Genomic DNA, 12,105 nt, shown 5'->3' with positions numbered 1-12,105 from the left:
CCGGCTGCTGCAGCAGGTGCCTTTGCCTCACGCACCTGGCCTTCTGCATCTCTAAAGGGCGCCGTGCTAGCTGCTAGCTGCCGAGGGGACTGGCCCTGAACGGCTGCAGGCAGGGGGCCTCGTGTGTCTGCTGCCTCCCACCTGCTCCCCTGTCGTGCCTGGTACTGCCCACTGGTGGCCAGCCCAGACTGACACTCCCCTGTCTCCCTCTGTTAGCCGACGAGGAAGACGAGGATGAAACTGCCAACTGCCTGTGGCGACCCCTGAGGACCCCGGAAGGGCCCAGTCCACCTGAACCTGACCCCCTGGACTTCCGAGGAGCTCTCCGTGCATCCACCTCCTCACCCTCCCTGCCTGCCTCCCTGGCATCTGTGCCCCCAGGGACCGCGGGCATGGGTTCCTTTGGGCCCTCCCCACCTTCCTCAGCACCAGCATCTACGCTGCCCCTGCCCTCCGGGAGGACCCTGTCCACAGCGTCTGAGGCCTCCGTGTTTGAGCAGCAGCTGCTGGACTCCCACCTGCGGCAGGGTGCCCTGCTGGCCTCCTGGTCGCAGCAGCAGGGTGCGCTGATGGCCCAGCAGAACCTGCTGCTGCAGCGGCTGGCGGAGCAGAGCCAGCGGCTGGCTGACGGTGTCGAGGCCCTCAGCCGGACCCTGGAGCGGCTGGTGGCAGTGCGCCCAGCCCAGGAGGGCTCACCCTCCATCCTAGAAGGTAGCCCTGCTGGTGGAGGGGCCTGTGGACCCACCAGAGGCCCCCAGGACAGTCCCCAGGGTGCCCACCCAGGCCCAGAGGTCTTCTCGGGGCTGATCCTGAAGGTGGAGGAAGAGCTGTAGGCCTGGCCCAGGGTCCCCTTTGGCACCAGGCCAGGGAGAGGACAAGGACTGAGGAAGCCTGGAGAGGGTGTGGGCCGTCTCCCCACGGTGCCTTTCTGTCCCTGGCCTTGGGTGGGTGTGGCGACCTGCCAGTCTGGCCTCAGCACCAACCTGCTGGTCCAGGCCAGGGTCTACTCAGGACAGTGGCAGTGAGTCTGACCTCCCCCTGCCGGCTCCCACTTGAGCCCCCTGGGCCCGTGGCTGCCGTTGGCTGCGGGTCACCTCTGCAGGCCTGCACCAGTGGGGGGAGGTGGGGAAAAGACGCTCAGCCCGGGGCCTCGGAGCCCTGGGGAGTGGGGACTTGGCAGCTGCACGGGCTCAGAGGGCCCGGGCTCGGCTCCTTGATTCTGGCTCAGGGGAGCCACGTCCGTGAGCCTGGAGTTAATTCTCTTCAACTTTTTATCAGTGTCATAAATACATAAATACAAACACGCAGACATGAGTGTTGATTGGTACTGCATGGGGTGGCGTGCTGTTTTGTACTTCTCATATATGAGCACAGATCCCAGCAGAGAGGGCAGTCCTCTGCTGCTGCTGGTAGTGGTGGGGGCCAGCGAGGGGACCTGTTCCTGCCCTGGTGGCTGTGCCTCCGTTCCCAGTCCAAGCACTCTCACTTGGCAGTGAGTCCAAGCACATCCCTTTTCAGGACCTCCTCGCCCTTCAGCTCCCTTGGCCAAGAACTCCCTCTGTGGGCCACACCCTCTCCTGCCCCTAGCAGCCAGGGCACAGTCTGCCACCACAGATTGAGTGGCTTTGGGGAGAGAGCAGGAGAGGACAGGTGTGAGCCAGGCCCGGCCGTGGGGCCTTGGTGGCCTGGGCCTCCAGCCTGATGTTTGTGGAAGAAGGAGGTTGGGGAGAATGGCTCACCCCAGGTCTGCTTTGTGGCTGAGCTGCAGGGCTCCGGTAAAGCACAGTGGGGGGCCTCTGGGTTGTCCACCCCCACAGTCCTTTGGCCCCCACCGGCCAGATACTGAGAAGCTGGGCGGGAGCAGGGCTGGGACAGTGGGTGAGGCAGAGAGGCAGGTGGCAGGACTGCTGGTGCCTGCCTGGCCTCGTGTGTGGAAGGAACACCAGGTGGCTGCAGCCGTGCTCCCAGACTTGGGGCTGGTGCCCCGGGTGTGCAGCAGGGCTGACCAGGGACCCGTTGAAGAGAGCCTGGGTCCTGGCCTTAACTGGAACCAAGGAGGATCAGTTTCCCAGGAAGAGCCCATCTGGGTGATGACGTGAGGTGGGCATCTGTGTTCAGGCTGACATCATCCACCTTAGGCTGGGCTCCATGCTCTGTCCCCAGCAGCCCACACGTTGACCCTGAGTGATGGCGGGAGACATCTGTGAAGGGAAGTGAGCTCAGGGTTAATGTCCTAGAGCAAGGACCAGGGGTGTGGCCAGGGATGCCCAGGTGAGCGTCCATCCCGCAGGGGCAGGTATGCCCCCAGCAGGGGGTGCTTAACGAAGCCCTGGTAGGGACCCGAGTCTTCTAGGGACTGTGTGACCTAGAAGGAAAGGGCATGAGCAGGATTCCCAGGGCCCCCACCTGGGATGTAGAGGGCGCAGAGGAGCAGCACGGGTTGGAGTGGTCTCCCGAGGCTGCGGTACAGGAGCTGGGGAGGACCTGTGAGCCCCGGGATCCTGTCGGGGCAAAGATGGAAAGGGTCCTGGTCTGGGGCCTCGGAGGCACCAGTGACCACGGCTGGAGACGTTTCTGTGACAGCCTGATGGTGGACCTTACGCAGCATGGCTTAGAAGAGGTGGGCTGGGCTGCCGGGGCAGCTTCCATCAGAGCAGGGAGACCTGGGCCGCTCACCAAGTGCCAATTTGGCGGTTCAGCAGAGCCCAGATGGCAATGCATGTCCAGGATTGGGGTGGGCTGGGGCTGTGGGTGCTCTCTGCACCAAGTTGCTGGGCTCCAAGTGTGTGTCCCTCCCCCCATCCATCCCCGTCAGGTGGGTGCGAGCATTCCCAGGGTGCCACGTCCATCTGACTTCAGAGGAGGGGACCCAGAAATTGGGCAGATCTGCCCCAGTGGGCGGTGTGTTGGATGAGCCAAAGAACTTTCCGTTACCCGCAGTTTAACATGGAAAAACTCGCTCTGAAAGTGCCTGGCTGGCCCGCAGGAGAAGGCACCGTCACCAGGGTCTCCCCAACAGCCCTCCATCCCCGATCAGAGAGTGGAATGGGAGGCAGAGGAAAGGCAGGGCCTGAGGGCCTGGCACAGGCGGGTCTGCAGGGTCCTGTCTGGAGGACATCTCCTGGTCAGGACCCCACGTGGACCAGGCCCCTGAGCTGCAGTCCAGAGAAGCAGCAGCTAGACTGCGTTACAGGTTACATCCCAGAGGCTCAGACACATGGTGTGATCTTGTGAATCAAAACAAAATGACGAAATCACAAAATGGGGGGGGGGGGGAATGAGATGGTCAGAAGCTGTCAGGCGTACAAAAGAACCACCCAGGGTACCCTTGAGACATGAGGAACTGGATGGATGTGTCATTTTTTCCCCTGTCACTATAATGAAACAACTGAGGCAATTTAACTTCCAAAACCAAATGGGAGGGCCCATTTGGTTTTGGAGCTTGCAGTTCATGGTGAGGCAGCACACCTTGGCCAGAGTGTGTGGCCGAGCAGAACCACGTACCGCAGCCCAGCAGCAGAGGTGAAGAGGAAGAGAGGGCCACAGTTCCCTCAAGTGCACACCCCTGTGTCTTAAGGACTCCCTACTAGTCCCCACCACCTCCAATAGCACTGCCCTGGGATCAAGCCTTTAACACCTGGGCCTTGGGAAGGCAGTGTCCACACTCAAACCGGGGCAGGTGGGTGCACGCGGTATTGGATCCAAGTGAGAGGCACACGGAAGGTGTTAAGGGTACCAAAGGTGCTTCAGCGATCAGAACCCAGCGCACCCCCCACGGGCATCCCAGAAGACTAGCGAGTGAGGAAGCACTTTGAAGAGGGTGTCTGCACAGGGCCCATGACACACAGACAAGCACCAGTCGGGCCGTAGCACAGTGAGGAGCACATCCTCTGTAGGAAGCTATCGAGCACCGTGGAGAAAGGAAAGATGGGAAAGGGGTGGCAGTTCTGCCCAGGAAACAGTACCTAAGGACGTGCAGAACCCTGCAACCAGCCGGGCTCCTCCAGAGCCATTCCACACAGGGGGAGACCAGGCTCTTGCCTCCAACAGATGCACTGCAGGGACGTCTAAGGCGTGGACGTCAGGATGGGGGAGCAGGGTCCCGGGAGGAAGGTGGGTAATTCAGGCTGAGAGCCGAGGGGTTTGTCAGCCCAGGTGACAAGAATGTCTAAAAGGACAGAACAATACCTGGACCATGGGAGAGTTGTAGCTCCTTGTGTTATTTGCAGGGAACTTTTCGCCTCCATTAATAACTATACATGATTTAGAAACAAAACTCCTGAAGGGTTCCCTCTTCAAAAGTGAAGGCTTCTGCTCTGCCAAAGAGCCTGTTAAGAAGATGAAAAGAAAAGTAGCTAACTGGCAGAAAGTACTTGCAAATCACATGTCTGACAAAGGATTTGCATCCAGAATATATAAAGAGCTCTCTAAATTCAACAGCAAACAACAACAACAAAATCAGTTAGAAAATGGAAAAGAATTTGATTAGACACTCCATCAAAGAAGATATGCAGAGAGCAAATAAGCACATAGAAAGATGTTCCACAGCCACCAGGGAGATGCGAATTAAAGCCACCAGGAGGTGGCCCTTCACGCCTGCTGGAATGGCTAAAATGAGACCAAGGATACGGACAAAGGGGTCACTCACACTCAGGGGTGGGGTGTAAGATGTGACAGCTACTTGGAAAAATGGTTCGTTTCATAAAAAGTTGCTTTTTATGAAGTTTTTCTTTTCTTTTTTTTTTTTTTTTAATAACAAGTTGATGCTTTGGGGCTGGGCTGTGGCTCATGGGTAGAGCCCTTGCCTTGCATGTGTGAGGAACTGGGTTTGATTCTCAGCACCACATATCAATAAATGAATAAAATAAGGTCCATCAGTAACTAAAAAAATTAATAGAAAAAGGAAACATGATGCTTACAATAGACACCACCAGGTGCCCTCCAGAACACTAATCCCAAAGAAATGAGAACCCACACTCGTGCACACGTGTGCATAGTGTCTGTGACGCTCTTCAGTGGATGGGTGAGGGAGCCAGGACATCCCTGTGGTGGCATCCTACATGGGACACGAGGATGGTCCTCCAGGGCTTTGTGGGAAGCCAGTCTGAAAAGGCCACACTGGGAGCCTGCAAGTACCATGAAGCTACAGAGGGCCACCAGGCCGGTGGCTGGCTGCCAGAGGGGGAGGTGGAGTGGGCCTGGAAAGGGGCTGTGTGGGGCGTTCATTGCGGTGAGGGGCCTCTTCTGAATCTCTGTGGCTGTGGTGGTCACAGGAGCCTACATGTGTAATATGATTTCATAGAACTGTACATATCCCCCCCAAAAGTGAAAAAGAAATACAGTGAAATAAAACTTAAGGTCAAAGAAATCTCTGAAACAATAATATCTGAGCACATGATTTCCATGCTGAGAAATGAAAGAAGAACAGTTAAACCAACATCCTTGCTGAATTCAAAAAGGGCAAGGGAAGAATGGTAATACACAGGACAGTATGGCACCGCCACGCAAGGCCTCCCGATGGGCAGGCATCTGGAAATGCCCAGCAGACCAGGTGAGCACAGTTGGGTCAGGGAGCCCTCAAAACTCAAAGGGTGTCACGGGAGGGAGATAACACCCTTGCTCTCAGGAGAGACACTAAAACTTAAGAACAGGGAAAGTTGAAAGTATAAAGACAGGCCCATCCAAAAAGATGCAGATCATGAATACGACATAGAGTTCAAATAGTGAACTCAGAAACTTTGCAAGTTGAACATCCCTAACCCATAACCTGAAATCCAAAATTTGAAATTCTTCAAAATCTGATTTTGTTACACATCATATCAGCACTCAAAAAGTTACAGATTTTACAGCATTTTGGATTTGGGACTCTTGAGTTAGGGATGGTTCACCTGATACAGGGACTATTGCAGGGACAAAGGGCAAGTGCACTTTGGCTCATAGCCTGTCATCAGCCCCAAGAGGCTTGGTGTGCATTACCCTCAACCAGTGTCAGCTCGGCTGTGTTGAGGTCAGGCTGCCCTGTGGGTGTCCTGAAGAGCTGCCGTGACTCATCTAGCACAGGGCATAATGCTGAGCTGAGTGCCAGGTAACATCCCCAGCCCTGCAAGTCACCCAAGGAAGCTCCCTTTGGTCCAGTGGCCAGCTCAGCGACTTCCTGTCGGAGCTCTGTCTCCCTTTCTAAGAGAAAGCCCCAGTGAGAACTTGCTGGTGGGTCTGCTCACTTGACTCCAGTTTGGTTCCCTCATCATCAGATAAGAAAATCCCAGCGCCTGGCATTAAACAAAGCACAATTTGTGGGACACTTCAAAGTAAGGTGACAGCACCACATGCCCGAGTGCCAAAGGCAGCCGAAGGGCTGGAGTCGTGGTAGAGCGGGAGAGCGCTTGCCTGGCACGTGCGAGGCCCTGGGTTCAATCCTCAGCACCACATGTGAATAAATAAAATAAAAGATCCACTGACAACTAAAAACAACAACAGAAAAAGGAAATGGAAGATCATTAAGAAGACTTTGTTAAGAAAACTGTAAAAACTACAGAATAAAGTCAAAGAACTTGGAAAAATCTTGAAAAGCTGAGCGGAATCTAATGCAACATGTATTCACACCAGGTACCATTGAGAGCCTGTACCCGGCAAGACTCACTGTTTGAAAGGCCATTACAAGAGACAGACAACTAGGAGGATAAGAAGGAAAAGAGCAGAAACTCAAAATGCAATAAGGAAGCGCTTTCTATGAATCATGCCAAGAAATTTGGAAACTTGGGGGGCAATGCCAGCAGGGACTGAAGACTAAATATTCTCAATACTTGTGTACCCACTACAGTAATCAAATCAGGAAAGGTGTTTCCCCATGAGGAAACATTAAGCCCAGATGGTTTTAAAAGTGTGCTTTGCCTTGTTTTCAGCAAGAGGCCCAGTCTTATACAACCTTTATAAGGATTGAATAGGAAAAGGGGAAATTCCCAAATGCATAGCATGAGGTCAGAATTAAGAGACAAGCACATGCCAAAGGGAAGGCACAGGCCTGTCCCAGGAGCATGAATGTGCACATGCTCACCAAAGCATCCTGGGGGGGGGGCTGGGGCTGGATCCCCACCAAGGCCACTTAACTCGAATGCCGTTCAGTGATTTCATCAGTACAAACTTGTCGACCTGATGTACCACATTCACAGGGTGAACATGGAGATCACTGCAAAAATCTCCAAGAAAATATTTGTTTAATTGAATACCCATTAAGATTAAAAAGGAAACTTGGCCACATAAAAAGAATCTCCTTAAGAAGGAATATCTGCCAAAACCCTAGTGTAAGTATCAATGGTGCAACATCAAAAGCACACTTTCAAAGAAGGAGCAAGCTGAGGGTCATGGCTAGCTCAGTGAAAAACAAAATGAAATATTGAATGAAGATTGGAAAAAGAAAAAAAAAATGTATCTTTAATCATAGAAGTCCTGGGCAAATTAGTAGAAATCATAATGAGTTTGGTAAAGTGGCATATTCTAAAATCAAGAGGTGAGAATCAAATGCATTTCAGTAGGTAGTCAACAAATAAGTTATATTTTAAATAATACAGATATAATAGCAACAAAAAGATGACACATAAGAATATGAGGAAAATATTCATGGAGAAAATTAAGAAGATTTATTTTTAAAAACCTGGCAGACATACCATGTTCACGGACAGGAAGAAGCTGTCAGTGCTCCCCAGATTCATTTAGAGATTCAGAATGCCAACAGTGTTTTCAAAGGATTTGGCAAGCTGATTATAAAACGAGAATGAAGTCCTAAAGACTGTAAGTAAGGTGGAGGACATGCCCTCTTCACATTGAGAGAATGTTCATCTGAATGATGCCAGAAGCAGGGCTGGGACCTGTCCTGGAAGAAAAGGAGGAGCCCCACAGTCCTGAGCAGGTTGGCGAGGTGACCAGCCTCATGTTCTAGGAGATGTGCTGACTGATGAGGGCTGCTGGGGTGTGGGAGCTGGCTGGCCCTGGCATGGTGGGGATGGAGAAGCAGCCATCAGGGGATGGTCCGTGGCTCCCTAGATGCACACCAGCCTCTGGAGCTCTGTCCAGGAGGAGCATAGCAATTAAAAGACTCTTGCATTCTGGTCCTGGAGACCCTGTGCTCTCCAGGGCAGCTCTGAAGGACAAGAGGGGCTCTGTGGTGTGCGAAGAGCTGGGTACCCTTGGGGGGGCTCTGTGAGGTGCCTACCAGGGGTACAGTGGAAGCCACGGTGTGCATGTGACTCGCCTCTTTGGAGCTCAGGGGGCTCTGAAGGGAAATCGTGGTCCCCCCACTTCCCTCCAGGGGATCATGTCAGCACATCCGCTGGCCAGTTAGTCTCCCAGGCCTGGTCCAGCCCAGGCTCCTGCATCAGTGCCTTTCATCATGGACTGCCACAGTCACCGGACCATCTTCCTCGCCCTGGAGAAAGCGGGCTGCACGGGCCTCCTCCCTCCTCTCTCCCCCGAGCTCTTCCTCTCAGGCTCAGCTACTGTCCTAGTCACACCTGCCTTCTCTTCTTCTTTGTGAGATGAGGGGTTTGAACCAGGCCGAGTGTCCCCTGCCCCGTGGGGAGCCTGCCAGGTGTCAGGCTCTAGGTTCAGGGCTGCAGAAGCCCGAGGAGGAAGCTCTCCATGGCTCCAGGATATCAAAGAAAGCTTCCTGGAGAAGGGAGGATCTTGAGCTGCACCAGGCTGGGGACAGAGACCTGGGGCCCAGGGGAGACAGCACAGAGCTGGGCGTCGAGGAGCCCTGGCCTCTGCAGGGAGGGCGCCTGGACCCCATGGCTCCGCGTTCCTGAAGGCCAGTCCTTTCCACAGTGCCCTGCCGCCGTGCTGTGCCTCACCCTGTGCCCCAGGGGAGGCTGGCGCCAGGTCTTCTTTCCGAGCCCTTGATGACCTTCTCAGCTCTTCCATTTGATAATCCTGAGGGTCAGGATCGCCAAGTGCCAGACAGGACACAGGCAGGACCCTTGGAGGAGGGGCTCGGGGTCCCATGGGAGCCCACCTGGAAGGAGATGATACCTCTAACTGGGAGGCTGAACAGGTTAAATAACAGCAGTTGAATTTTGCTGAGGCTTGAGCCGTGTGAGAGCCTGGTGCAGAGAACACAGGAGAATCTCATTTTCATGATCAGATTGTTATAGATTCTCTCCCCAGACTGCTGAGAAATGTAAATGTGAATTGTGTTTCCAGGCGCTGTGAAGGACGGTTTGTGGGGACATGGGAGACAGGGATTTGGTCCTGTCTTAACTGTGTCCTCTTAGGCTAGGCCCCTGGAGCTGTGCCCTTTCTGTGTCTACAGAGATCCCCGCAGAACCCACTTGACCCGCCCTCCTCTGGGAGAATGCCGAGCAGAAAAATAACCCCAGGCCAAGATTTAAATCAATCTGCCTGTGTTTAATAAATACCAGGCTGGATGCTCCTGGAGGAGAGTGAGCTGGGGCGTGGGGATCACTGTGGCTGTCCCTCCACTGCCCCAGGGGCCCTAAATTCAGATGGTATAACGAGGCCCTGCACCTGAGCTCAGTCCTGCCCACTTCACCCCCGTGCATCTGGCTACTGGAGCCCTTCAGACTCAGGCAGACCTGGCTTCCAGCTGGCTGTGCTGTGGCTCCACTTCCCTGGGCCTGAGCGTCAGACCACTCCCCGAGCAGGCTGTACCGCTGTCCTGGGGTGCTGTGGGTGGCCTGGCCGTTCCCTGGGCCTCGGTCCGAATGTGCTGGGCCTGCAGCCACTGTGAGACACCGGCCCTGTGCTGGGTCCGGGCTCTTCTAGGACCTGAGCAAGTGTAGTGCATGGGGTGGCCCACAGCTGAGGGAGAGAAAGGGGGAGAAAACTGTCCAGGCCCTCAGCCTGCCCAGGCAGAGGCCACCGCGGTTCCTGAGCCCTGAGGGAGTGCAGGCTCTCGCGGCGGCAGCTGGGCGGGCCTGCCTGTTGGCCCTGTGCTTGACCTGCTGTGCCTGCAAACAAATGGCCGCTCCCAGCCCAGGCCGGTCAGGGGCAGTACGGGGCCTGACCCACATCCCTGCTTTGTGGACTGGGCCTGGGATTCCTTGAGGCCCACTGGAAGCTGTCCCAGAGAATGGCCAACGAGTGCCAGCGCTGTGAGCCAGAGGAGGACAGTCAGGGTGGCCCACGTGGCTTGGGAGGGCCTCCTGGGCCAGAGGCTGACTCGGGGGACCAGTAGGATCAGATCATCCCTCAGAGCGGGAAGAGCTGTGCCCTTCGCCAGAGTGGGCAGCCAAGGCCGGGGCAGGCAAGCCGTTCACCACCACCCTGAGTCAGTCCCCCCAGCAGCCTATTTGCAGAGGAGCCTGAGGCCGGAGGACAGTGAGCACACTGAGCTTCCTGTCACCCTCTGCAGGGGGCAGGCCTGGGCCTGCGCTCAAGGCACGGCGAACGTGCGTGTGCGCGCGCGCGTGTGTGTGAATTCACATGATGGCGTGTGTGCACATGTGTGTGAATCCTTGCTCTTACCTGTGGGGCAGTGGCTGGGGCCACAATGAGAGGGCAGCTTCCCTAGGAGGTGGCTGGGTCTTCAGGAAGTGGAGAGTGGATAAAAGGGCGGACAGGGGCTTGGTGGGCAGAGGAAGGGCAGCGTTCTCCTGGGCCAGGCCTCCAGCCCCGAACAACTTGGGAGCTCACCAGATAGGCCCCTCCAGGGTCAGGACCTCCCGAGGGGCCATGGACTTCTCTAGTCTGGGGGCCAGCCTCCGAAGCCTTCCCAGCCCGGCTTTCTGGGCTGACAGTCTGACAGCTGAAGCTGCAGGGTCCCGTCCAGTGTCGTGAGGAGGGTGAAGGGGCAGGCAGATGGTGGGAGTGGGGCTGGGAGGGACCTGCTGCAGGATGGGGACCTGGAGAGGAGGGGGCTCGCCAGGGTCCTTGCCCGGGCAAGGCAGCTCCCTGGCAGCCCCAGGACGCAGCTCCTGGCCACCGCCCAGCCCAGGTGCTCAGGCTCTCCAGGGCCAGCTGTTCCGGAAGCCCTGCCTGAAGATAGCCCCATCCACTGTGGTGGCTCCTGAGTGTCACTCCTGCAGGAAGACTCCTGCCCACGCTGCCACCCATCTTGGTGGGCTCCAGCCCAGGGCTGCTCCAGGCCGGGAGGCTGCAGCCAGGGGAGGAGGCTCCCTGTCCAAGGTCACCCCGGATGTGGCGCTGAGCTGGGAAGGAGACTGCCTCCTGCAGAGAGGTGACATGGGGATACCGCCCCAGTCAGCCTGTCTGTGTCAGGGCAACTGGGGGATGGGTGTGCTGCGTGGGAAGGTCCCTTTCAAGGCAGAAACAATGCAGTTTTGAAGTGATGGGGAATCATGCTCATTTTCAGCAGCTGTATGCAAATTGCATGCAAATGAGCCTGTTTTCCCTCCAGTACCTGTGGCCCAGAGCAACAGAGAGGACCATGGGGCAGCCTCAGCATCTTGTCCTCCTTACCGGGGACAGCCCTTTTCAGAAACTGCTGAGGAGGGGCTACTGCTGCTGTTTATTTAGCAAATGAAGACTGTTCCTGGTCCGAATCCCAGCTCTGCCAAGGACTGGCTGTGAATGACTTTGAGCACATTGCTGAATCTCTCTGCATCTCATTTTCCTCTTCTGTAAAATATAATACCTTTCAACCTTTCATGAGATGTACTGAACACAGTGACTTCTGCTGCTTGTGGTAGCAATGGTGGTGAAACAGGTAGTGTTGACCTGTTGACAGCGAAGGTGGTCCTGGTAGTGGTAGTATTGGTTATAATGGTGGTAGTAGTTAGGGTTAGGTTGTGGTGATAGTAATGATGATGATAGTGCTGCTTATGGTGGTAGTGATGGTGATGGTGATGATTATGATGGTGATGATGGTGGTGATGGTGGTGATGATGGTGATGGTGATGATGGTGGTGGTGATGGTGATGATGGTGGTGATGGTGATGATGGTGATGATGGTGATGATGGTGATGATGGTGATGATGGTGGTGATGGTGATGATGGTGATGATGGTGGTGATGGTGATGATGGTGGTGGTGATGGTGGTGATGATGATGGTGGTGATGGTGATGATGGAGGTGCTGGTGATGATGGTGGTGGTGATGGTGGTGATGATGATGGTGGTGGTGGTGATGGTGG

At 55.4% G+C, this 12,105-nt stretch overlaps 1 protein-coding gene across 6 annotated transcripts in view; it reads left to right on the top strand.

The window, feature by feature from the left end:
* The window catches only part of Tsnare1 (t-SNARE domain containing 1), a 114,440-nt gene extending 113,113 nt beyond the window's left edge, over positions 1-1,327 (top strand). For all 6 annotated transcript variants that reach the window (XM_015486531.2, XM_048802236.1, XM_048802238.1 and 3 more), the window contains one exon: positions 217-1,327. In XM_015486531.2, coding sequence (XP_015342017.1) covers positions 217-833 — 617 coding nt within the window. In that variant the 3' untranslated portion in view covers positions 834-1,327. The remainder of the gene's footprint in view (positions 1-216) is intronic.
* The last annotated feature ends 10,778 nt before the right edge of the window (positions 1,328-12,105 follow it).

Source organism: Marmota marmota, unplaced genomic scaffold (genome assembly GCF_001458135.2).
Source record: "Marmota marmota marmota unplaced genomic scaffold, marMar, whole genome shotgun sequence".
Lineage (NCBI taxonomy): Eukaryota > Metazoa > Chordata > Mammalia > Rodentia > Sciuridae > Marmota > Marmota marmota.
This window is presented reverse-complemented; position numbering and strand designations above follow the sequence as displayed.